The 23,907-nt window shown below is 49.1% G+C and overlaps 1 protein-coding gene across 3 annotated transcripts; it reads right to left on the minus strand.

Annotated features, from left to right (window-relative positions):
* Positions 1–213: 213 nt before the first annotated feature.
* CA6 (carbonic anhydrase 6) lies at positions 214–23,907 on the minus strand. Of its 3 annotated transcripts, XM_078071757.1 has the most exons (11): positions 23,723–23,907; positions 21,990–22,663; positions 21,303–21,444; positions 19,181–19,360; positions 11,974–12,122; positions 11,219–11,311; positions 7,350–7,419; positions 4,413–4,570; positions 3,071–3,194; positions 2,745–2,818; positions 214–908 (listed from the first exon to the last, which is right to left on the minus strand). In XM_078071757.1, the coding sequence occupies exons 3-10, from the start codon at positions 21,379–21,381 to the stop codon at positions 2,760–2,762; spliced, it is 912 nt and encodes a 303-aa protein (XP_077927883.1). In that variant the 5' UTR covers positions 21,382–21,444; positions 21,990–22,663; positions 23,723–23,907; the 3' UTR covers positions 214–908; positions 2,745–2,759. The 3 variants fall into 3 exon arrangements, with proteins under 3 accessions (XP_077927883.1, XP_077927884.1, XP_035946394.2); XM_078071758.1 differs by lacking the exon at positions 2,745–2,818; XM_036090501.2 differs by lacking the exons at positions 11,219–11,311; positions 11,974–12,122; positions 19,181–19,360; ... (1 more) ...; positions 21,990–22,663; positions 23,723–23,907 and having other exon boundaries at positions 7,350–8,483.

The following is a 23,907-nucleotide window of genomic DNA, read 5'->3' on the forward strand; positions in this document are numbered from 1 at the left end:
CTATTTTTCCTTTGCTCACACAGCCTGGCCAGGGCTCCAGACCTCCCCACCGACAAGTTCCCAAGGTAAGACTCTCTCCTTTTTCCTAAACTTGGTCCTGGAACCCCTCCTACCTTGATCTCTGTCCCATCCCCGGTGTCCCTAGGGGGATGGCAAAGAAGGCATATTCAAAGTGGTACTAGGAAGAGAAAAGAGAAATTTTCAAATGACAAATTCCCAAAGACATTTTATTACACCTAAATCCCACAGGGCAGGCCGGGCTGCTTTGTAATTTACACAGATCAACATGCATGATTTGATAGGAAGATACTTAGGGCTCCATTTCCTTTAAATTTCTATTCCAATCAATTCCCATTGGTGTCGTCTAACAAACCCCTTCTCATACCCTTAAACTACCTCATTTACTCTCACGGATGATGGTTTCCCATGTCTCTTTTTTTTTTTTAAGATTTTATTTATTTATTTGACAGAGAGAGACACAGCGAGAGAGGGAACACAAGCAGGGGGAGTGGGAGAGGGAGAAGCAGGCTTCCCGCCGAGCAGGGAGCCCGATGCGGGGCTCGATCCCAGGACCCTGGGATCATGACCTGAGCCGAAGGCAGACGCTCAACGACTGAGCTACCCAGGCGCCCCAGTTTCCCATGTCTTAACTCAGAAACTGAACAGAAGTCTCGGGGAGGCTGCCATTCTGACATGGGATTTCTCAGAGCCGGGGGGCCCCGGGGGGAGCCCGGCAGGGCGTGGGCTCAGGGGAGGACCACCTCGTCCTGTACACCCCGTCTTCAAGCTCGCCGCCTGTAGTGTTCTTCTTTCCTGTTTTTCTTTTCAATAAGTCTTCTCAAGTATTCCAGCTTATCGTCGAGCTTGTTTATATAAAGCTGGAACTCAGGAAGGACCTGGATTATATCCTATAAAAAGAAGAGTTAATACAGAAAGGTCAAAAGTTTGGTGGTACTTGTGAAAACAGAATGTGGGACAGCCAGACACCATTCCCCACACCTGTACTTATGGGAAGGATTTTAGGTTCCTTAGAATGCCCTCCATGTTCCCATCCCATTGTCTTCAAGCACCTTCACGCTGTCTGAGTTGAGGCGTGTAAGCTGCCAGAATCCAAGGGCTAAGATGTCAAAGGTGGTTCTACCCCTGGACCTTGGTTTCTCATGTGATGCTCAGGAGCCCTGACCTTAAGGGGATGTGGGTGCTTTCTAATAAATGAATTGCAAAACATCTATATTTGACCATTATCTTGCTTTTGTAATCTTGCTTCTTTGTCAGGTCATTCCTTATTGATGGGTTGATCATATTAACCCATCAGGGGGTGGAATTCGGTGGAACTATGAGGCATCAGGTGGGTGACACAACTTCGCTGACAAGAGACCAGAGCTGCTACCTAGAAGTCTGGGTCTGAGGGCAGGTGGGGCAAGATGATGCCCAGTTCTGTTGTCTTAACACAAAGGGAGGCTGTCGTTCCGGTCGCCTGGCTGCAAGTGGGGGAAGAAGCCTTCTTACTAGGGGCGCCTGGGTGGCTCAGTCGTTAAGCGTCTGCCTTTGGCTCAGGTCATGATCTCAGGGTCCTGGGATCGAGCCCCGTGTTGGGCTCCCTGCTCTGCGGGAGGCCTGCTTCTCCCTCTCCCACTCCCCTTGCTTGTGTTCCCTCTCTGGCTGTCTTTCTCTCTGTCAAATAAATTTAAAAAAAAACCTTTAAAAAAAAAAAAAGAAGCCTTCTTACTATCTACTGGGAGCTGAAGTAATAATCTTAAACAGCGAGTCTCAGAAGGGTGGGCACAATGGACATCTAGGCAAACTGCAATGTGGGGCATCTTGGTCGGATATCTAAACAACCTGAGCTCCCTCCTGAGGGTGAATTGGAGTGACACGCCCCTCTCGTGGAAAGAGCATGTGGGTGTGGCATATGGGAAACTATACAATCTGCAGGGAAAATGGGAACATGGCAGGATTAGAACAAGGAGGCGGATCAGTGCGTCTATACTCCCTTTGGCTAGGCTGCTAGCATTTGGACCTTCTTAGCAGGATGTCACCCTTTGGAAAAGGAATGGGCACTGTTAATATCGTATATAGTGTAATATGGGGAAATGATCATTATAACTGGTGTCCTTTTTCCTCTGTTAGTCTTGTTGGAGAAGCAAACAAATGCAAGGGAAAACAATCAATGAACCAGGAAGGAAAGATCGGGAGAAAATCACAAATGGGCCTTTACTGATGAGGAGGGAAGGGGAGGGCATGTCTGGATATTTAAAAGTTTTGAAAAATACATACAATCAGTTGGGGTAAAAAAAATTAGTTGGGGTAATATTGAGTGGGCAATATTGATTGGAGACCAATTCTATTGTATTAGAGGATGTAAAGGTTTCAGGAATGGTTAGAAGAAATAGACTGTAAAGACAATGAATTCAGGGAATGTACAGATCACCACAATTTTACAGAGAAACAGACAAAATAAAGATGGGAAAATTGCAGAATAATTGCATTCTTGCAACCACAGCAATAAGGTGAGCCAAGAAGCCTGACCCAGTGAGTTAGAGGGTCCCAGGGAGGCTGGACTGGTCATGCCTACTTCCAGCACCCTGATATCTGGGGCATGGTCCCCAAGAAAATGAAGTAAACAATACATGCTCTAGCAAACCCCACCTTGAGGGAATGTGTGGGAGTTGGGGATGGGCTTGGGAACAGACCAAGATAAAGGTGTGAGGGAAATAATTTTGAGTTGTGTTTAATAAGCTTACCTTGAGCCTACACTCTTATGGGAGCATCAGGATGTTGCTGAGCATCTTGCTTCTCCTACTGTCTCTGGCCAAGACTAAGCAGGAAATAAATCATGTAACTGTCCATCTTTGTGGTCTCTGTTCTACCCACTGGCATCACTGCCTGGATTGGGAAGATGAGCCATCTCCTCTGCCCACACATGCCCTGTACAGATTGGCCCATCCGAGCCTCCTGCCCTTTAGATGACTCTCCCTTCCCTACTATTGCCAAAAGAGATGCATCCACCCAGGGAAGGAAGAAAACAGGACTCAAAAAACTGCAAAGGATAAACAAGAGTTGATCTTACCCTGGTTAGGGAGATTGATGAGGTTGGTTTCCACCACTCTATTGTTCAGGGGCTGGGTCCTCCGGTAGTCATTGTGGAGGGTCTTGTTCTGGTGATCCACTACGGAATTCTCTAGTTTCCAAATCTACAGGCCACATGAAGTGAATTATGGAGGGGAAGAGGTACTGGGTGGTTTAAAGGAGCATAATTAGCCACTGAACTAGAGCTTGGGTTTACTTCTATAACCCTGATAAAGCAGGTATGAGAAGATCTCAAGTTCTGCTACATGGCAGGCAGAGCATCCATCCTTCCATCCCTCCATCCATCCATCCTTCCATCCATGCATCCATCCATCCTTCCATCCATGCATCCATCCATCCTTCCTTCCATCCATCCATTCTTCCAACCATCCATCCATTCTTCCAACCATCTCTTTTAATTGTTTTCTATGAATATTTGATCACCAGTAGAAAGGAGGAAAAGAAGCAAACAGATTTGTGTGTGGGTATTCTTGAATAGGGGTCTTTCCACCTTTTCCTGCATTGGGGAAGTGAAAAGTTTAAGAAAAAGATCTATTTGCTCCTGAGGAAGAACATCACCCAGAAGGAAATGTAGCTTTGCCTCTGTGACCTCAGTTACATTTGTCCTTTCGTTAACGCAACAAATATTTATTATGCACCGTGCTATGCTGGGGAACAAAAGGTAGCGGATACAGCTCTTCTCCTCAAAGGGCTGCAGGAGTGTTAGCACGGTAAAGAGCTAATGATGTCAAGGGGCGCCTGGGTGGCTCAGATGGTTAAGCGTCTGCCTTCGGCTCAGGTCATGATCCCAGGGTCCTGGGATCGAGTCCCACATCAGGCTCCCTGCTCCTTGGGAGCCTGCTTCTCCCTCTGCCTCTCTCTCTCTCTCTGTCTCTCATGAATAAATAAATAAAATCTTTAAAAAAAAAAAAAAAAAGAGCTAACGATGTCAATATGTCCATATGTCCTTGCCTAAAGCCATTTATGAAGTTAGCATGTAAGCTCCGTGAGGACGGCGGTTCTGTCCATCAAGGGCCTAGAACCGTACCTGGTGGGAGCATCCGCTCAGTAAATATTGCCTTCACCATGCAGCTCTGAGGTCAGGTCCCAGTGCTTTTGCTGCATCCAAGGTCTCAGGGTTCCTTGGATTCCCTGATGCCTCAACTTGCTCATCTCTGCCAGAGGGCTAGTAAGATCACCCATGGCAACAGAGGGGAGGCCCGGTAGCCCCGGGCATGAAGGCCCCCTAGGAGCCAGGTGTCGGCGTGAGGTGAGATGTAGGGGAGCACTATTGTCAGCCAGGCAGTCAGAAGGGGAGACTGGGAGGTGATGCCATGCCTTACCTGTGCGCTGGAGAGCGGGACATGACGGACCAGCACAAACCAGTGGACGTTCTCAGTACAGGGAGGAGTGGTGAGTGATCCCCTATAGCTGTAGTAATGGTGGACGTTCTCAGGGAGCATGTCCAGAATGTCAAGGCCACTCAGAACCATGCTTTGTCCTAACAGAGAGGACAGAAGATAAAGGAAGGTGAGGGGCCACCGGTGTCCCTTGGGAGGACAGCTCAGGCTCAGACCTCTCCATGTTTGAATCTCCTGATTCACCAGAACATCGAAGCTGATCATTAGAAACATGTCCCCAGTCTGCTGCTTCCTAGAAGGGGGTAAGAGCAAAGACTTTGGGGAGAGACCCACTCAGATACTTCCTCCTAGCTGCGTGGCACTGGTCGGGTGCTCACTCCTCAAAGGCTGCTCCCTCATCTGTGACAAGGGAATATTCAATAGGATTGCTACGAGGATAAAGGGGGAGGGGGTGTGCTTATAAAGTCTGGCCATTGAACTTGAACATAGGAAAGTACTCATGAGCCTAACTGTCATCACAACTGTTGGCAGAGAATACGCTTTATGATAAATGAAAGAAAAGAATTATGACTGCTAGGGGCTTCTGGGTAAGAACTCTCCAAGAAAGAACAAAATTCCTTGGTTTGGGCTTACTTAGAAATGGGTGGATAGAGGGGTGCCAGGGTGGCTCAGTTGGTTAAAAGTCTGCCTTCGGCTCGGGTCATGATCCCAGGGTCCTGGGATCGAGTCCTGCATCAGGCTCCCTGCTCAGCGGAGAGTCTGCTTCTCCCTCTGCCCCACCCCCCTCTTGTGCTCTCTCTCTCTCTCTCAAGTGAATAAACAAAATCTGTAAAAAAAAAAAAAAAAAAAAAAGAAAGAAAAAAGAAATGGGTGGATAGAGATTAGAAAGGCAGACTCAGAACCAAGTGGGGGTGCAGGCACCCCGCCCCGAGCTCCTTCTGCCACGCCCCCAGGGAACCAAGCTCAGCCACAGGTGGGGTGTGGGGAGCGGCGCTTCGGCAGGGTACCCATCAGTGCATCTAGAGAATCCCTCTTCCGTTCCTGTCATGACTCCGAGCCCCTGAGCTCAGCATGACACCATCGAAGAAACATGGAGTTGAGCTGAATCTTGCTTCACTTTCCCTGAGCACTTTGCATCTTTTTTAATGGCAAAGAGATTATAGTTTTTACATAGACATAAATAGGCTTGCTAAACCAAGGCATCAGAGTCTGGTAGTGCATAATCCCATGAGTAGGCAAAAAGAATTCTAAATTTTAATGTTATTGGAAAGGCTTCAAGATACACCCTTCTAAAGGCTCTAGCGCATAGTTTCATCACTGTAATATATTTAAGTGAGTCAAGAATTCCAGAACCGTGGTGCAGCCGCTATGGAAAATGATATGATGGCAACTTTAAAAATTAAACGTAGACTTACCATATGATTCAGCAATTCTACTTCTCAGCTTATACACAAGAGGATTGAAAGCAGGGAGGTGAAAACAGTAAGACCTGCTGATGGTTTGGATGTGAGAGATAACGGAAAGAGGAAAATCAAGACTGATTCCGGGAGGGGTGCCTGGCTGGCTCAGTTTGTAGAGCATGCAACTCTTGATGTCATGGGTTTAAGCCCCACATTGGGGGTGGAGCCTACTTAAAAATAATTTTTTTTTTTAGATCTTATTTATTTATTTGACAGAGAGAGACATAGGGAGAGAGGGAACACAAGCAGGGGGAGTGAGAGAGGGAGAAGCAGGCTTCCCACTGAGCAGGGAGCCCAACGCGGGGCTCGATCCCAGGACCCTAGGACCATGACCTGAGCTGAAGGTCACGAGCTGCCCAGGTGCCCCTTAAACAGAATTTTTTTTTAAAAGTTAAAAAAAAAAAGAGTGATTCTGGGATTTGGGGCTTAAACAATGGGATGGATTATGATGCTCTTTGCTGAGATGAGGAAGTCGGTTTAGGGACAAGCCTGGGGGTGGGTGGTAGGGAACCCAGTTAGGTTTGGGCCATGTTAAGTTTTAGATTCAGAGGGCAATATCAAGCAAGCTGTTGGATAGAGGGGAGAAAATGTGAAATAAGCATTCTGGAGAAGGGAAAAGCAAAGGCCCAGATGAGTAGTTTAGGATTTCCAGGCAGTGTTAATACATGCTCGTATTTGTAGCTATGAATAAAAATAACAGCCGTTGGGGGCGTCTGGGTGGCTCAGGGGGTTAAGCATCTGCCTTTGGCTCAGGTCATGATCCCAGGGTCCTGGCATGGAGCCACACGTCATCAGGCTCCACGCTCAGAGGGGAGTCTGCTCCTCCCCCTGCTTCTCCCCCTGCCTCCCCCCCCATCCCCCACCCCCACTCATGCACTGGTGAGAACAGAAGGCCCATGGGTCAGAGGTCAAGGGACCCCCTGGAGGGGCAGAACCTGAAGTCAGGGAGCTGGAGTCTGGGCGAGGGGGCCAAAGTCAGAAGCACAAAGCCAAGGTGTCAAAGCTGATGTGGCTGTTGCTCGGGTCACAGGCTGCAAGGGTAAGTGGCCTCTCAGACAAGAATTCTGCCTTCTGGAGGCAGGGGAAAGGGAGACCAGCCCTGTCCAGGCACGATGATGAGGGGCTTTTCCTCAGCCTGAAGCTAAGGAGGACACCTCTCTCTCTCTCTCTCTCTCTCTCTCTCTCTCTCGTGCCCACAGTCATCCCTGCTCACTGGAGCCAGAGGTGAAGCGAGGATACCCCGATCTGTGGTGCCCCGGCTTCCAGCTGTGGGAATCAGCAGGTGGGGTTTGTGAACACGTTTCTCGGGGGCGTTCGCAGCCTGAGCCGACAGCAGGAATTGCTGTCACGAGAGCCCCGGCGCGGGGAGGGGGTGCTCCCCTGGCGGGGCCTGTGTGCCGCCCTGTCTGCCCCCGTCCCCCGGCCCGGCCCCCCTGCCGCTGCTGTGGCCTTTCCTCACCTGGATACCGGATGTTGTTCAAGTGAGCAATGAAGTTGCTGTAGTAAGTGTTTTCACCGAAATCCGTGACCTGGAGGAGAAACACAGAGCGGTGCATCGAATGGAAAAGGGACCTCCGTCTGGTAACCCAGCTGTTTGGTGTCCCTGGGCCTGGGCAGAGCCTGGGGGGCAGGGAGGAGGCAGCCCGTCCACACCCCTTCCCCCCCACTGTGTGGGGAGAGATCGTCTGGCTGTTCTTTGCCACCAACTGCCTGGGCTCACTAGTCTCTTCCAGGGAGACAGGACGGAAGCATTTTACAGCTTCCAGGGAAAGAGCTTTCTCGGCGGTGACCGGCGAGGCCCTCAGGGCCTGGCCCAAATTCACTGTCACCATACCCCCCAGGGACTCTGGGCAGGGTTCACCTCAGGCAGGGGGACTTGGTCTCATGTGCCCCCTTCCTCATCCTCAGGACTCGTGACTGAGCTGGGGACAGCCCTCTCTCCAATTCTGCCCTCAGTTGGGTCACCATTGTTTTGTGTAAGCGTTGACTCTTTAGAAGTCAGAAAAATTGCTTTTGGTGAAAAAAGGTGAATTTTCAATGGTTCTTTTCAGTCAGTGGTATTGATCCAGTTCTTTTTCCGCTGTGTATGAATTCCGATTTCTTGGATCTATGACTGTCGCTCACTATTTGTTTGGCTAGGTGCCTCGTGGATTTTTGTTCTGTTCCACCTTCTGTGTGAAACCAATACTTTCCGTGTACCATTTAGCCATTTTTTTTCTAGATTTTACTAATTTATTTGACAGAGAGACACAGCGAGAGAGGGAACAGAAGCAGGGGGAGCGGGAGAGGGAGAAGCAGGCTTCCCGAGGAGCAGGGAGCCCGATGTGGGGCTCGATCCCAGGACCCTGAGATCATGACCTGAGCTGAAGGCAGACGCTTAACAACTGAGCTGCCCAGGTGCCCCCCATTTAGCCATTTTTAATTATTAGTAGTTGCTCTACTGGTTATAGCTGTCCCCCCTTATCTGGACGGAAGGCATTCCAGGACCCCCAGGGGATGCCTGAAACCACGGGTAGCACCAAACCAGATATAATACCACATTTTTTCCTATACATACCTGTGATAAAGTTCAGTGTATGAATTAGATGCAGTAAGAGACTAACAACAATAACTAATAATCAAATAGAACAATTATAACAATATACTGAAATAAAAGTTATGTGAACGTGGTCTCTCTCTCTCTCTCAAAATATCTTATTGTACTGCACTCACTCTTTTTTTTTTTTTTAAGATTTTTATTTATTTATTTGAGAGAGAGAGACTGAGAGAGAGAGAGCACATGAGAGGGGGGAGGGTCGGGAGGGTCAGAGGGAGAAGCAGACTCCCTGCCGAGCAGGGAGCCCGATGCTGGACTCGATCCAGGGACTCCAGGATCATGACCTGAGCCGAAGGCAGTCGCTTAACCAACTGAGCCACCCAGGCGCCCTGTACTGCACTCACTCTTCTTGTGATGACGCGTGATGATAGGTGATGCCTATGCAAGGAGGTGAATGATGTAGGCGCTGTGACCTAGCATGAGGCTCCTGGAATACGTCACTAGAAGGAACGTCTGCTTCTGGGCTGCACTTGACCGAGGGTAACTAAAACCTGGGAAAGCTAAACCAAGGATAAGGGGGGACTACTGTTCAATCTACAGCTTATCACAACCTACGTCAGGTTAATACTAACTTCATTCCCATAAAATATAGCAACTTAGCTCCAAGCTAGCTCTATTTCTATTTTTTCCCACTTTTGTCATCGACATTACATCTACCTATATCGTAAACCCAACAATAAGTGGTATAATGATTGCTTTCAACAATCCTATGGGTTTTTTAAAAGAAAATTTTTAAAGACAAGACAAAAATATATGTACATAGTCTTTTATAGTTACCACTTCCAGCATTCTTCATTTCTTTCTGTGGATTTGAGTTACTGTCTATTGTCATTGCCTCTCAGCCAGAAGGATTTTCTGTAATATTTCTTGCAAGACAGATCTGTTAGCAATTATCTCAGTTTTTCTTTATCTGGGAATGCCTTTGTTTCGCCTTATTGTTGAAGGGTGTTTAGTTGGATTAGGATTCCTGGCTGACTGTCTTTCCACCGCCTTCCGATGACTTGTTTCTAAGGAGAAGTTGGCTATTAGTTGTACTGTCAGTCCCCTATTTATAAAAAAATCCTTTTTCTCTTGTTGATTTCAACAGTTTGACTTCGACTCTGATCAGACATGGGCTTTGTTCAGTTTCCCGGTTTAGTAAATTATTTTTTTTCATCAAATTTGGGGAATTTGGGGCCATTGTTTCTTCAATATTTTTTCTATCACTTTCTCTTTTTCCTCTCCAAGACTCCCATTAGGTATATGTTGGGCCATGTGATCTTGTTCCCGTGAATCTCTAAGGCTTTGTTTATTTTTCTTCAATCTTTTTCCTTTGTTCCTCAGATTGAATAATTTCTTTGATCTCTCTCCAAAAGTACTGACTCCTTCTTCTGCTGCCTCATATCTGCTTTGAGACCATGTCATGATTTTTCAACTCTTCAACTCTAGACTTTCGATTTGGTGCATTTTTATAATTTCTGTTTCTCTATTGAGATTTCCCTTTTTTAGTCATTGTCATTGTACTTTCCTTTAATTCTTTGAACACAGTTTCTTTTAATTCCTTGAACCCATTTATGATGGTTGTTTGAAAATCCTGTCTGCTAATCACTGAGTCCACTCAGAGTCATTATCTGTTGACTACATTTTTTCTCCTAAATATGGATCATATTTTCCTATTTCTTTGCATGCCCAACTTTTTTTTTTTTTTTTTTTGGAAACTGGACATCTAAATAATATATGATAGTAAATATGAACTCTGATTTTTAAAAATTGTCCTGATAATTTTTTTGTTTGTTGTGTATCTGTTTAATAATTTGCTTGGCCTTCATCTGCAGGATGTGTCTCCCTGGCCATGTACACCAATTGATGTCTCCACTCTGTTCTTAAATCTTATTTTTAGCCTGCATTCCTAGGGCCCTCTAGGAACTGCCTAGGGTCAGCATAGCTTTGTGGTCAGTCAATGATTTTAGCAGAAGTTGTTGTTCAAACCCCTCAAGCCCATCAGATTCGCACCCTCTGCTGATGGATTTGTGTGTGAGTTGAGAAGCACATTCAGAGATCAGCCAGTTATCAGGTCAGCCTCAGCTTTTGCTTTCCACTACTTTTACTGTTAGAGCCTGGGGCATGAGTTTTCAACTCACACTCCAAATCAAGTGAGTTGCCCGCCCCCAGGCAGTGAGGCTGCTCGTTCTCCTGTCCAGCCTGCCCCAGTAAAACTACCTTGCTGACCAAGCTAGGGGGTGGGGATAGGAATAGTCCCATTGTTCTTACTCAAAATTCTAGTCACTTTTCATAAATAAATGCCTCAATGCGTTGTTTGCCTTTAGTCCATTTCCAGAGTAGGGATATAGTGGTTTTTGGCCATTTTATCCAACTTAATACTTGTTTGGGGGAAACTGAGTTCATTGACCACTTCTTGCCACCTAGCCACAAGTCCTGCCCTCCAGACTTTCTGAGAAGAGCAGAGGTGTTCACTTTATCTGGCTTCCCCTTGCCCTCAGGCTGGTTTATGTTTGGTCAACCGTGCTGTGATCCTAGCTCTTTTAAGTCAGTTGTCACACTTATCCAAGGTCTCCGAGATTGGTGACACAGAAGGAACCCAGTGACTGGGAGCAAGGGCTTCACTGAGTCAGAGTTTTTTCAAGAACGGTGAGCTCAGACACAGATGAGGAGGGACGGGGAGGAAGACCCTTTGTCTACACTTGATACTTTGGACACCAATCTATGACTTCACATGTGTCGTTTCAGCCTACCTCAACGAGGGCTGCGAGCACAGCCAAACCATCCGGTTCACTCTGGGCTATATCGTAGCTCTTGTATTTAGAATTGTAGTGAACGATGTGAATCTGTGGGAGCAAGAAAGAGTAAGTCAAGGGCGGTCCATACAGACTTCAAATGCTTCAGGTTTCCAGGGAAGAATGAAAAGAAAGATGCTGTCCCTCCTAAACAACTCCGACCTCTTTCCTTCTGGGTATGAGATCTATCAAGACCAGAAAGTCCTCTAAGAATGGAAAGAGCATGAGTGGGATTCTGGGGAGATGGCAATTCAAAGGCATTTCCCTGACCCCACCTCCCTCCAGGCAGAATATCTGGCAGCGTCCGGAGGGCTCGGATGAGGCCACTGGGTTCTCCTGAGGTCTCCCAGAGTGGGCATGAGTCACCTTGCTCTGGAGGACACTGTAAACCATGGTCATCCTAAGGCCAGATCTATGCAAGAGAGAGAACCCTGAAAATCTAACACATAGAAATTCAGCTGAAATCAAAGAGGGCTTGCCCCATTCTATGGGCTGTAAACTCCTGCCTTGCTGTGCATTCTGTGAGAGCGGGGACCCTGCTTGAACCCCTGGCACATAGCAGGGATCAATAAATAGCTGTGAATGAATGAAAAAAAAAACCAACCTTAGGGTGACTTGACTGTCATCATGCAGTCTCTGTGGCTGTTTTAATAAGGAAAGTGACTGTGAGATTTGAAAGAGGAAAGAGGACCTGGCCGGGGTCCTCAAAGTACCTCAGCCACAAATCTGATCCCGTCGATGGTATGCTCGGAGCCGCTGATCTCGGAGGACGCGCCACCCCAGTGGAAGTGCAGCTGCTCCGCTATGTACTGGGTGCCGTCGCTGGCCGTCATGCGCATGCTCGGGGGCAGGCTGATCTGCACTGGGAGAGAAAACGAGCAAGGGCTGCAAGTGGGGCCGATGGGTATGGCTGGGTCAGGTCTACCGGCCAGGCAGCTCCCCTGCTCCCCTGCCCACTTTGGGTGCAAGCCAGGACTACACTGGCTTAGAACACCATAAGCAGGGTCGCCCATGGGGAGGATGTGACTGGCACACAGGACAGGATGGGAGAGCCGGGCTGGGCAGGCGCCCATGTCAGGGCACACGCCCTCCTACCCAGAACCGGAGGTCTGGGGCAGGACCACGGAGTGGCAGGGCCAGCTTGTCAGCCCTAGGGAAGGAGGGTGCCCTAAAAAATATGGCCAGTGGGTGTGCCCCAGAATTGCACTCTCCACTTCTGGCCAATTTTGTAATTTGCCCACAGCGTAGGAATAGGAAGGGGTTGGGGGGCCTCTTGGGACTAGTTTGATGACTTTTACTCCCAGAGTACTGTTTATGAGGCCAAGTTGAGGTGTTTAATACAGTCATCCTGGGTAGCCTTTTAGAAATAGTCCAACTGAGCTCCCTGCTCAGCGGGGAGCCTGCTTCTCCCTCTGCCCCCTCCCCGACACACACATGCTTTCTCTCTCTCTCTCTCTCAAATAAATAAAATCTTTTTAAAAAACAATAAATAAATAAAAGAAATAGCCCAACGAACAGCCAACTCCATTCCATAAAAGGGAGCATCCCTGCAGGCTTCAGTGCTTTTATTTTCTGGACAAGGAAGCCAACCTGGGAAGGTGGAAAGATTGCTCAGAGGCGCAGAGGTCGGGGGGAGGGGGCAGACCAGGCCAAGAGCGGGGTGTGGCCAGGATAGGATGTCACCTGTATTACAGGCCTCCACCTGTCTTCAGAAGACTGGAGACCAAATTCTACAGCAAATCGGGAAACGCACGAACCCCTGGCCTGGGGTTTAACTTGACATTCTTATCAGTGGATGCGTTCAAGTGTTAAGTTCTTGCCTACGGGAAAATGGGCCACTCATCCCACTTCCTCCTCCTGCCCTGTGCCCTACAGATTGGCCCCAGGGAGGTCACTCTGGTCACCTAGCTACAGTTGTTCCCTTCACTGGCTCAGGCCTCAGAGACATCGTTAAGCTTTGGAATGAGCCAGGCCAAAGGGAGACACAGGAGGGTGACAGCAGAGAGTGACGAAGAAAAAGATCTATGAGGATGTACATAATTTAGGACTGGGACAGGGACAAGCAGCATCTATGCTGTTAGCCAGGTCTTTCTATTTAAAGTCATCAAAGAGGATTATAAACAAGCAGGCTTTCTTAAAGAGTTAGTGTTAGGGATTTGATATCTATCCATAATGTCCCCTTCTTCCCTTTCAATTTGTCGAAAGCAGCAGCGAGCTGTGATTAAGTTCATATGCTTGTAAAACAGGAATCTGACCCCAAAGAGTTTAACATGTTCTTTGGCAGAGCTTTGTATTTATTTAGTGCTTAAAATGCAGCCAGCCTCCAAATCAATGTTCATAGGAAAAAAAAAAAAAAAATGGAAAAGCCTTTAAAAGAAGATATGCAGAATCATCTGTGCCAAGAGATTGGAAAGCAGAACACCAGACCAGAAATTTCTAATTGGACACTTAGCCCCACGTGCGCAATGACAAAACTCCTGACAGGGATGTTTCCCCCAAATATAATTCCCTGCAGACAGAGTGTTTTGCCCCTCAAGTTTTATCGACGGATCGCACGGGCTGGATTGAAAAATGGCAGCATATTACTTCAGAGCATGTTACCGTGCCTTTGGAAAGGTGAAGCCAAATACCTGTCCCCAAAGGTGAACTTGCTGAGCCTCCCAGATTCTGAACATTGATTTAACTGTTAGCAGAAGGTGCTCCTCTTTGTTTGAAACTAAGTTCTTCAAGCTCTTTTCAAGCCAGAAGAACCACGTGATTTAAGCATTTTCTGTGCCCGAGAAAATGACAGCGAAGCGTCAAGGTCGTGAGGGTCAAAGAACCATGGAGGAACTGACCGCGGTTGGAGGAGACTAAGGAGATGGGAGAGCTCCATGGATTGTGGGATCCCGGATGAGGTCTCGGAGCAGAGAGAGGACATCTGTGGGAACGTGATGAAATTCACATGGGTCTGTGAAGTAGTCGATCGTGTTGTATTATCAAGGTAGTAAAGTTATAGGATGTTAATATTAGGAGAAGTGGGAGAAGGGTATGTGGGAACTCTGTACTATTTTTGCAGTTTTTCTAGTCTAAAACTATTTCAAAATGAAAGTGGTTTTGGTTTTTTTTTTTTTATTTTTGTTCTTGTTTATTAAAGACAAAACCAGCCTTGCTCCCTCAGCCTTCAGAGATGGAAACCTGCTGAGAAGCCTACATCACTCATGGGCATCTACTTGGGGATTTATCCTCTCACACATAAGTGCATCTGGCCCATGTCTGGCTCTGTGCCAGGTACGGAGATAGAAGGGTGAATGAGAGATCCTTTCAAGGAGCCTAATAAATGGAGTAGCTAATAGTACCTACTAAGAGAATAGTGTTGTTTCTCCCACCGACCTGTAGAGGCCAATGTCTCAGGCCTGTAAGCTTTTCTGGAGCTTATGAATATATATTTTGGGGGATAAAAAATATATATATTAATCAATGAGTACTGGTCCACCCACTGTTACTAGTCCACAACTAAATAGGGAAATTGAGAATAAGTTTTGGAAACCTTTGTAGCAATTTAAGTTTGTCTCAATATCAAACTATGTTTTCAATTTCTTTTTACTGAAATATAATTTTATATCTGTTGGATCTAATAATAGAAAATGGGGTACCTAAAAATGTAAATATAAAGTAGAATTTGAAATTAAATGCTGGATGCCATTTGTATGAGCACTCCCCGAAATTAAATACTTACGTACGAGTCTAACAAAGTGCGTACAAGATCTATATGAGGAAAGTTCAAAATTCCGATGAAAGAAATCAAAGAATCAATAAATGGAGAGATATTCTGTGTTCCTGGGTAGAAAGAGTTGATAGTGTCAAGGTATCAGATCTTCTCCACTTGGTCTAGAGAGTCAATGCAAGCAAAATTCCAGCAAGTTATTTTGTGGATATCAACAAACTGGTTCTGAAGTTTATATGGAGCAGCAAAAGACCCAGAATAGCCAACACAATATTGAAAAGAACAAAGCTGGAGGACTGGCACTACCTGGCCTGAAGACTTACTATTAAGTGACAATAATCAGTACAATGTAGTATCAGCAAAAGAAGAGATAAATAGGTCAATGGAACCGAACAGAGGGCCCAGAAATAGACTCACATAAATATACTCAACTGATCTCTAGCAAAGGAACAAAGACAATACAATGGAGTCTTCACCAAATGGCGCTGGAACAACTGGACATCCACGTGGAAAGAAACCAATCTAGACACAGACCTCACACCCATCACCAAAATTAACTCAAAATGCACCACAGATCTAAATGTAAAATGCAAAACTGTAAAATTCCTAGAATAGAACATAGGAGAAAACCTAGATGACCATGAGCGTGGTGATGCCTTTTTAGACGTAACACCAAAGACAGTGTCCATGAGATAAGTAATTGACGAGCTAGACTCCATTGCAATTAAAAACTTCTATTCTGTAAGGGGTGCCTGGGTGGTTCGGTTGGTTAAGCGTCTGCCTTCGGCTCAGGTTGTAATCTCAGGGTCCTGGGATCCAGGTCATGATCTCAGGGTCCTGGGATCGAGCTCCGCGTCGGGCTCCCAGCTCAGCGGGGAGTCTGCTTCTCCCTCTCCCTCTGCCCCTCCACCTGCTTGTGCTCTCTCCCTCTCTCAAATAAATAAAATCTTTAAAAAAATAAATAAAAACTTCTATTCTGTAGAAGACACTATGAGGAGACTTAGAAGGTAAAACTCAGGCTAGGAGAAAATATTTGCAAAAGACACACCTGATAAAGGACTCCTAGCAAAAATATACAAAGAACCCTTTAACACTCAACAATAAGAAAACCACCAACCTAATTAAAAAATGGGCCAGAGACCTTAGCAGACGCCTCACCAAAGATATACAGATGGCAAATAAGCATGTGAAAAGAGACTCCACATTGTATGTCATCAGGGAAATGCAAATTAACAATAGTGAGATACCACAGCACACCTATCAGAACGGCCAAAATCCAGAACACTGACCACACCAAATGCTGGGAGACTGGAGCAGCAGGAACTCACTGCTGGTGGGGATGCAACAAGGCATGGCCACTTTGGAAGACAAAACTAAACACAGTCTTACCATACAGCTCAGTAATCATGCTCCTTGGTCTTTACCCAGTGGAGCTGAAAACTTACGTCCACACAAAATTCTGCACCTGGATGTCTATGACAGCTTTATTCATAATTGCTGAATTATGAACTTGAAAGCAGCCAAGATGCCGTTCAGTAGGTGAATGGATAAACTGTGGGCTATCCAGACAATGGAATATTATTCAATGCTAAAAAGAAATGAGCTATCAAGCCATGAAAGGACATGGAGGAACCCTAAATGCGTTACTAAGTGAAAGAAGCCAATCTGAGAAGGCTACATACTGTATGATTCCAACTCTGTGACATTCTGGAAAAGTCAAAACTATGGAGACAGTAGAAGGATCAGTGGCTGCCGGGATGGCAGTGGGGGGAGAGATGAACAGGCGGAGCACAGGGGATAATTAAGACCGTGAAAATACTCTGTACGATACTGTAATGATGAATACTGTCATTCTACATTTGCTCAAAGCCATAGAATGTATAATACCAAGAGCAACCCCTAAGGCAAACTCTGGACTTTTGGTGATTTTGTTGTGTCAAGGTAGGTTCATCCGTGGTAAAAAAAAAAAAAAAAAAATGTACTATCCTGGGGGCGCCTGGGTGGCTCAGTCGGTTAAGCAACTGGCTCTTGATTTCGGCTCAGGTCATAGGATGGAGCCTGTGTGTGGGGCTCCATGCGCAGCACAGAGTCTGCTTGAGATTCGTTCTCCCTCTCCCTCTGCCCCTCCCCCTGCTCACTCGCTAAATAAATAAATAAATAAATAAATAAATAAAATCTTTTTAAAAAACCATACCATTCTGGTGAGTGATATTGATAATGTGGGGACAATGTATGTGGGGGCAGAGGGTGTATGAGAAATTTCTGTACTTTCCTCTTAATTTTGCTATGAACCTAAAACTGCCCTAAAAAATGAAGTCAATTAAAAATATGTATATATAAATACATATATACATTTATATCTTAGGTTCCGAGATCTAGAAAAACCCTGCAAAATAAAAATTAATAAATGTTTATATCATATCAACTTTATTGTTAAACTTATTCACCAAAATGTTATCAGATTTGAAAATTTGTTGATTAAGGTGTTGTTGTTTTTTCCTTCAGTAGAATTCTTAAAGTTCGGAGCTTGCTGACAATGTAAAGCCAATTGTAAAGAGTTCTAAAAATCTTTCAAAATCCTTGACATCAAAAAAATATAAGTAATGGGAGCTGTTTGAGTGCATTCCAATATGTTTGATATGATGTAGGGTAGATTGGGGACCTTTGGCTTCCAGCCTTCAGAGAGCCCAGTACAGCCCATAGGAGGAAGGTCCAGGGCCCTTTCCAAACTGGGAGGAGGGAGCTGCTGTAAGCTTCGTCCCCCACCCCCACCCCCCGCCTTCCCCGGGGAAGCTGGGACCTTCCTAACACCTCCCCTCTCCTGGGTCCCCAGCACAAAACCCTACCAAGCAGACATGCAACACAAACAGCCCATGTTACCAGTGGGGGTTTTCAATCCTTCGATACTTCTGGCTGCCTGTCCTGGTGGGGTCAACCAAGCTTCTCCCCTGCCTTCAGCTGCCACCTTTGGCCCTTCTTCCTCGAGGGCAAGGAGAGCAGGGGAAGCTCCAACCTGCCAACCTGCTGGAGGCTTCAGGGAGCAACTTTGGAAACAGGAGCTTGACATTAATGATAAAATCAGGCTTTCATGAATTATTTGTGGAGTTCAGGGATCTAGGCCATGTGTGCCTGAGGCCTTTTATAGATCTTCACTCTCCTGTGTCCACCAGCTCCATTAAGGGCAACTGGTTTTATCTTCTCACTTGTGCACATGGGAGATCTAAGTCCTATGACCCCCATGCACCTCTGTGGGTGGGCAGTAAATCGGCCCAGCCCAGGTGGAAGTGGGGGGGTGTCCAAGGAGGACGTGGTTGAGGAATCAGACATGAGGGGGAGGGGCCTGGGTCCGGCTCAGCCACCAGACACTGTGTGACCTTAAGTCCTTCAGCCTCCCGAGGCCCCTGGCCTCCAGCCTAAACAACGGCCCCTGCCAGGGGTGGGAGGTATCATGAAGCTCGGAGGAGATGGGCCCACTTGGAAAACTCAGAAGTGTGTTCAGTAAACATAAAGCATGGATTTTCCAGTTGTCCAGTCCAGACTTCTAAAGGCGGGGGGGGGGGGGTCTCCAAGACCCAGGTCAGCCTTTTCCTATCTGGCCTCCACCCCCTTCCTAGAAGAAGACCTAATTCAAGACCTCAAGAGCCTCTTTGTAAAACCTTTGAGGGATGCCTGGGTGACTCAGTCAATTAAATGTCTGCCTTCGGTTCAGGTCATAATCCCAGGATCCTGGGATCAAGTGGGGAGCCTGCTTCTCCCTCTCCCTCTGCCTGCCCCTCCCCCTGCTTGTGCTCCCTCTCTGTGTCAAATAAATAAATAAAAAATCTTTAAAATAAATAAATAAATAAAACCTTTGAGAAATACTGGGCCCGCCTGTCAGGCATTTTGAGCCAATCAGACTCAATACAGAAAATATGGAAAAGTCAGAGCAGGGCACAGATCACAGATGGCAGGCGGGTCAGGGCCTCGGTCAGCTGGATTGCATGCTGGCTGGGTCAGACTGAGCTGGGGAGAGGTTAATGCACAGAAGGAAGGAGCCAGCCTGGAATCGAGGCCAAAGACAGAGGCCCTCCCGCGCAGCTTGGGGTGGAGGCTGCCGCCTGCCTGGGGCCTGCAGCTCCCAACCTGCGCTCTGCGTCCCCCGTGTGCCCCTCTGGCACCCGGCACCTGCCGCCAATGCTGAGCACCTGTGGACAGTCCTGCCGCCTGCCCCTTACCTGTGTGGCCGTTGTTGACCACGGGGAACTCGCCCGCCTGGACCTCGTAGCCTGACAGTTTCAGAGCCTTCAGCGACGGGTTGTACTGAACCTTTCTCCTCTGCAGGTCGATGGGTGACTGTCTCGTCCCCCCACAGGTGGGGTACTCCCTTGGCCAGTGCGCTTCGTCCAGTGCCCCCTCTGTGACAGGAGAGAGCCAAGGGGGGGTCAGAGTTCGGGGGCAGTTAGCTCTCAGCAGGGTCTGCCCGGCGGGAGGCCAGGATCAAGGCCAGAGGTCTGCCTTCTGGAAAACAGAGCCTGACCCCCAGAAGGAGGTGGGAAGGACACCGTCGAAGTCCGCTCCGTGGAAGCTGGCGTCTCAGGGGCTTTGACACGGATTCCAGACTCCCCTGTTGCTGTCTCTGGCGCCGAGAACAGTCGGCGTTTGGGAAACAACGAAGGTCTTTAATATACAGCTTTAGTTTTCCCCTGGAATGGGAATATGCTGATAAATGCACTGGAAGACTCCTTGGGGCTTGGCATTGCTGTGTTATTCTCAGGGGTCCTGTCCCCATTTCCTCCTAAGGGCACAGTTTTTCTTCCCCTTCCCCAACAATCTTGCAGTCCCCTCCCCAACTGCAGGAGCCCCCACCTATTTACTTGCTCCAGCCCCTTTCACTGGGTCCCACCTGGGTGCCTTCACCTGTGGATTCAGGGCAAGAAAGGGAAGCATCAGGTTCAAAGATGACCAAAGTAATTAGCTGAAAAAAATCAAAGTAAGGAAATGTCTCTTTTTTAAGGTGGGCAATAATTCTAGGGAGAGAAGGAGGAAAGCTAGTTGTTGTAACAGGCCCACCCCTTCGCAGTCGAGGACCCAAGCTCTCTCCCCCATTAGGGGGTAGCTGCATGGCAAGTGCATGGCTTGTTTTAAGGAAGATGTTTGTATTTGGGCCCCTCACAGCTGCTTGGTTTTGCAATCAACAGAAAAGTCAATTTTTTATTTCTCTGCTCTTCTTGATTTAATACTACAAACCAATATTTAAACAATTCTTTCCCAGAGGTGGGATGCCAGGATCAAGGCCAGAGGCCCCGAGCACAGCCCCCTGCATGGATCAAGAGGCTTTGGCCTGTGTCCCTAGCAGTGGTGTGGGTTTCTCAAATATTCCTGAAAGGCCTTTGAAGTAGCCGCCCCCCAACCCCCCGCCCGAGTGTTCCCTGGGCCCTGTGGCTTTCCAGAAGGCCCGCAGTCTCAGAGGCTGGGCTGAGCCTGGAAAGGACAAGGCCTGACTGTTGGAATTCTCTCTCTCTCGCTTACCCGTCTGAACCACCCCGAGTACCAACAAGCCACACGAAGCAGAGGCCCAGGGCCTCCGTGGCACTGGCCGCACATGGCCTCCTCTGCTCCAGAGCGAGGCACTTGGTCAGAGCTGGGGGCCCCTGCCCTCTGACGCTGGACTCTCTGAGCCTCCCATGATGTCCCTAATTCTTTTGCCCTTGACTTAACAGGGCATCCATCCACCCTGAATGTATGCTTCCCCTGGTGTCCAAAGCTGGGGGGCGCCATGTGGAGAGTGGGTCAGCCAGCGGCCCTGAGGGTCCTCCAGAGCCCCATCCCTGGGTGCAGTGCAGAAAAAGGGGGGCAGGGGCAGGAGCTCTCTTCACCGCCCCGTGGGAGGGGTGACTCGGGTCCAGATGTGCAGCTCTGGGCCTCAGCAGGGTCATGGCCACTGGGAGACGGCAGCCCAGGGGCCATGCAAAGTCGCCGGGTTCTCGGCAAGTCGGGATGTTCTGGGTAAACCTCAGACCATGAACTCCCCAAGAAGAAAGCTCTCACAAACCCGCACACCCTCTGTGAGATGGCAGGAAGCCCTTTCTAGCAACCTCCTCCTCCACGTGCAGAGCCGGGGGAAGCAAAGGGCTTCGCAGTCAGAGGCGGCAGGTGGGCTCCCAGCCAGCACCGTGGCCAGAGAAGGTTCTAAAGCAGAAACCCCGGCCGGGGCAGCGGGGGTCCGGGGAAGGAGAGCGAACTCGCCTTGTCCCCATCAGGGGTCTGAGGTCAGTGCGCTCTCCGGAGGCAGGGAGGGCAGGCCCAGCAGGGGTGAGGGTAACGAGGAAAGGCGCAGCCCCTGGGGTGGGGGCTTACCTGAGTAGGTCCACTCGGAACTGTGCTGGGCCCGGGCCCCCAGCAGGAGCAGGGCCAGCAGCGGGGCCGAAGCCCTCATGGTGCCGCGGGTCTGGAATCACGCCGGTTCTCGGGCCGCACTCTTCTTTTAAAAGCTCAGAAACTGTAAATAACAATTTACCAAGTCTCACTGACTGACCCACCCTCAGCTGCGCCCACTAAAACACTAACACCTTCCCACAAGGTCCTTGTGACTTGGGTGGCGGGGCCGGGTGGCGCCCTCGTCCGAGCCCCACTGGCGTCACCGCCACGGGCCCTGAGCCCACGGTCTGGGTTGTTCTGTGCCCTACCTTATGAAAACTCACTTGAAGGACCACACAGTGCGCGCTTTGTGGATGAGTGGCCACAGGACAGGGCAAAGGCCCAAGGCGGAGAATCAGGATGGGGAAGATTTCCCGGGACAATGACACTTCCTGTGCCCTTGCTCCTGGCAAGCAGGGACTCTGAGAGTGGGTGAGGGCCGTCCCCGGGGGCCTGGAAGCCCTAGCTGGATTCGGCTTGCTATTTCCTGCCCATCTCAGCAGTCCACACGGGCTGCCCCTGCAGACCTGGGCTGTCCTGGGAGATGGCCTGGCCCCCTGGGCTTGGGCACGGACCTGAGAGTCCCACCTGGAGGCCCTTGTGTTCTTAGCCTCACTCTTGAATCACCTGTAGACCCTGGAGCCCCAGCTCAGGAACCACGTCCCAGGGCGTGCCTCGGGGCCATGGAGTGTGGGCGTCCTGTCTCTCCACGGGAAGCCTTCGTTCTGACAGCTGCAGGCGCTTGGTCACACCCAGACGGGTTGGATCAGCCGCGTGCCTAATCCTCCTGTGTCTACTTGGGTAAACAGTCCTTGAAACCAGCTGAGGGAGAAACTTTTTGAGTTTATACCTGCTGACAGGCCAGCATTTCCCATGCCCTTCCGAAAGGGCAAAGGCACGGGGCAGGCAGCGTCCCCACAGGGCGCATGGGGCACTGGCCAGACACAGACGACCGTCCTGTTCTGGAGAGCAGCGCTAACGCGACCCCTGCTACCCGAGCTCAGCCCTGGAGCCCGGGGATGCGGGACCCGCTACGTGCCGGCGCCAAAGGAGCCTGGCCCAGAGCAAGGGTTCTTAGGAAGCCAGACTGACGGGGTGCAGATCCCCGCTCTGCCACTGACGAGCTGTGTGTGACCCTGAGCAAGTTCCTCACCCGCTCTATGCCTCAGTTTCCCCACCTTGAGTAGGCTTCCACGATAGGAAGGGTGCGTGGCGAATGGCTTGTGTCTTCTGTTCAGATCCCTCCCTTTATGAAGAAAGGAAGGCACTTCCCATCATCAGCCAGCCTGTTAGTGAGGGAGCTAGAGACAAAAATGAGGGGCTCATTCTTCCCCTCCTGGAACTCTCTTCCACATTTTCAGAAATTGGAAGCCCACTCCCCTGTCTTTGCAAACTGAGTCATGCCCTGCCTGCTGGGCCCCGGCCCTGGGTGAGACCCCGCCTCTCCTGAGGACAGCAAGGACGCCAGGGACCTTCCCATGGGCCAGGGACCCCTGACGTCCAAAGGGCAGGGAAACACAAACCGAGGCGTCTGAGCATTTTTCTTGGGAATCTGAAGTGGGACTCGGGGAAAGAGGGAGCACAGAGGGAGCCTGAAAGGTCATGGCCTGCTGACTGCTGGGGGGGCGGAGCCTGAGCAGGGGAGGCGGGGGGGGGGGGGGGCTGAGTGAGGGGTCGGGGCGGCCTGCAGAGGGAGGGAGGGAGGAGACAGGACCCGTGCTCACGGTAAGGAGGGCTCCAGGAGCAGGTGTCCGCTGCCTGCCAGGGAGTTGGAGGGCATCTGTTACCACCCATGACTCCATTTCCCACGGGTCCCCCGTCCTGCGCTTAGCGCTTTGGGGATGCCCAGGGAGCCCCGGCCCTTTTATAGCCCCACAGAGTCCTCACAGTAAGCGCATGTGAGTCTGTAATTTTAGACACCTCACCATGGAGCCATCCTGCAATATACTCATCCATCAGACCCACAGCCTTTCCCTGGTTTCTCCGAATCCTTGGCTCAGGCAAGAGCCGGGGCGTGCTGGGAAGCTGTGCAGCTGGCCAATGTGGACAAGAGGGGGTTAGAGTGAGTAATTGAGTTAACCAAGTGATCAGACCAGGCAGGACCCACCTGCTAAGGAGGGCGCCTTACTGGAGAAAGAGGGTCCCTCCCTCTCCAAGGACATAGTGGACAGAGTCAAGCAGGGTCCCTTCCATTGCCTACTTTCTAACTCACTGTCTTCTTCAACCATAAAATTTTCCATTAACTTTGAACATGAGTTTCCTCCTTCTTGTATTTGCAAAGCACGTTGCTTGTTTTGGTTCGGGTTTTTCTTTCATTGTAATTTGTTTCTTCGGGGTGTCGCGTTTGATTCTGAACTCACTTTTGCCATCATCCGACCACATCTCCGGCTCAAGGCTGTGTCTTATTCTAAACGCCTGTTTTTCTAGGCCTATGGCTTGAGTGACTGGCTGAGACGAGCTGTCAGGTTGCCAATTTCATCATAACATCAGGTCAGAAATGAGAAGGGAGCTTTGTTCTTCCTCAGTGCCACCACAGCTCCATGCC

This window comes from Halichoerus grypus, chromosome 5 (genome assembly GCF_964656455.1).
Source record: "Halichoerus grypus chromosome 5, mHalGry1.hap1.1, whole genome shotgun sequence".
NCBI lineage: Eukaryota > Metazoa > Chordata > Mammalia > Carnivora > Phocidae > Halichoerus > Halichoerus grypus.

Coding starts and splice junctions, on each gene's coding strand:
- CA6 (XM_078071757.1), bottom strand. CDS start 21,381: ATGAGGGCTTCGGCCCCGCTGCTGGCCCTGCTCCTGCTGGGGGCCCGG. Junction 7,420..11,218: donor TGCTCGCAGCCCTCGTTGAG/GTAGGCTGAAAC, acceptor TTTCTCCTCCAG/GTCACGGATTTCGGTGAAAA. Junction 4,571..7,349: donor GAACAACATCCGGTATCCAG/GTGAGGAAAGGC, acceptor CCTCTCTGTTAG/GACAAAGCATGGTTCTGAGT.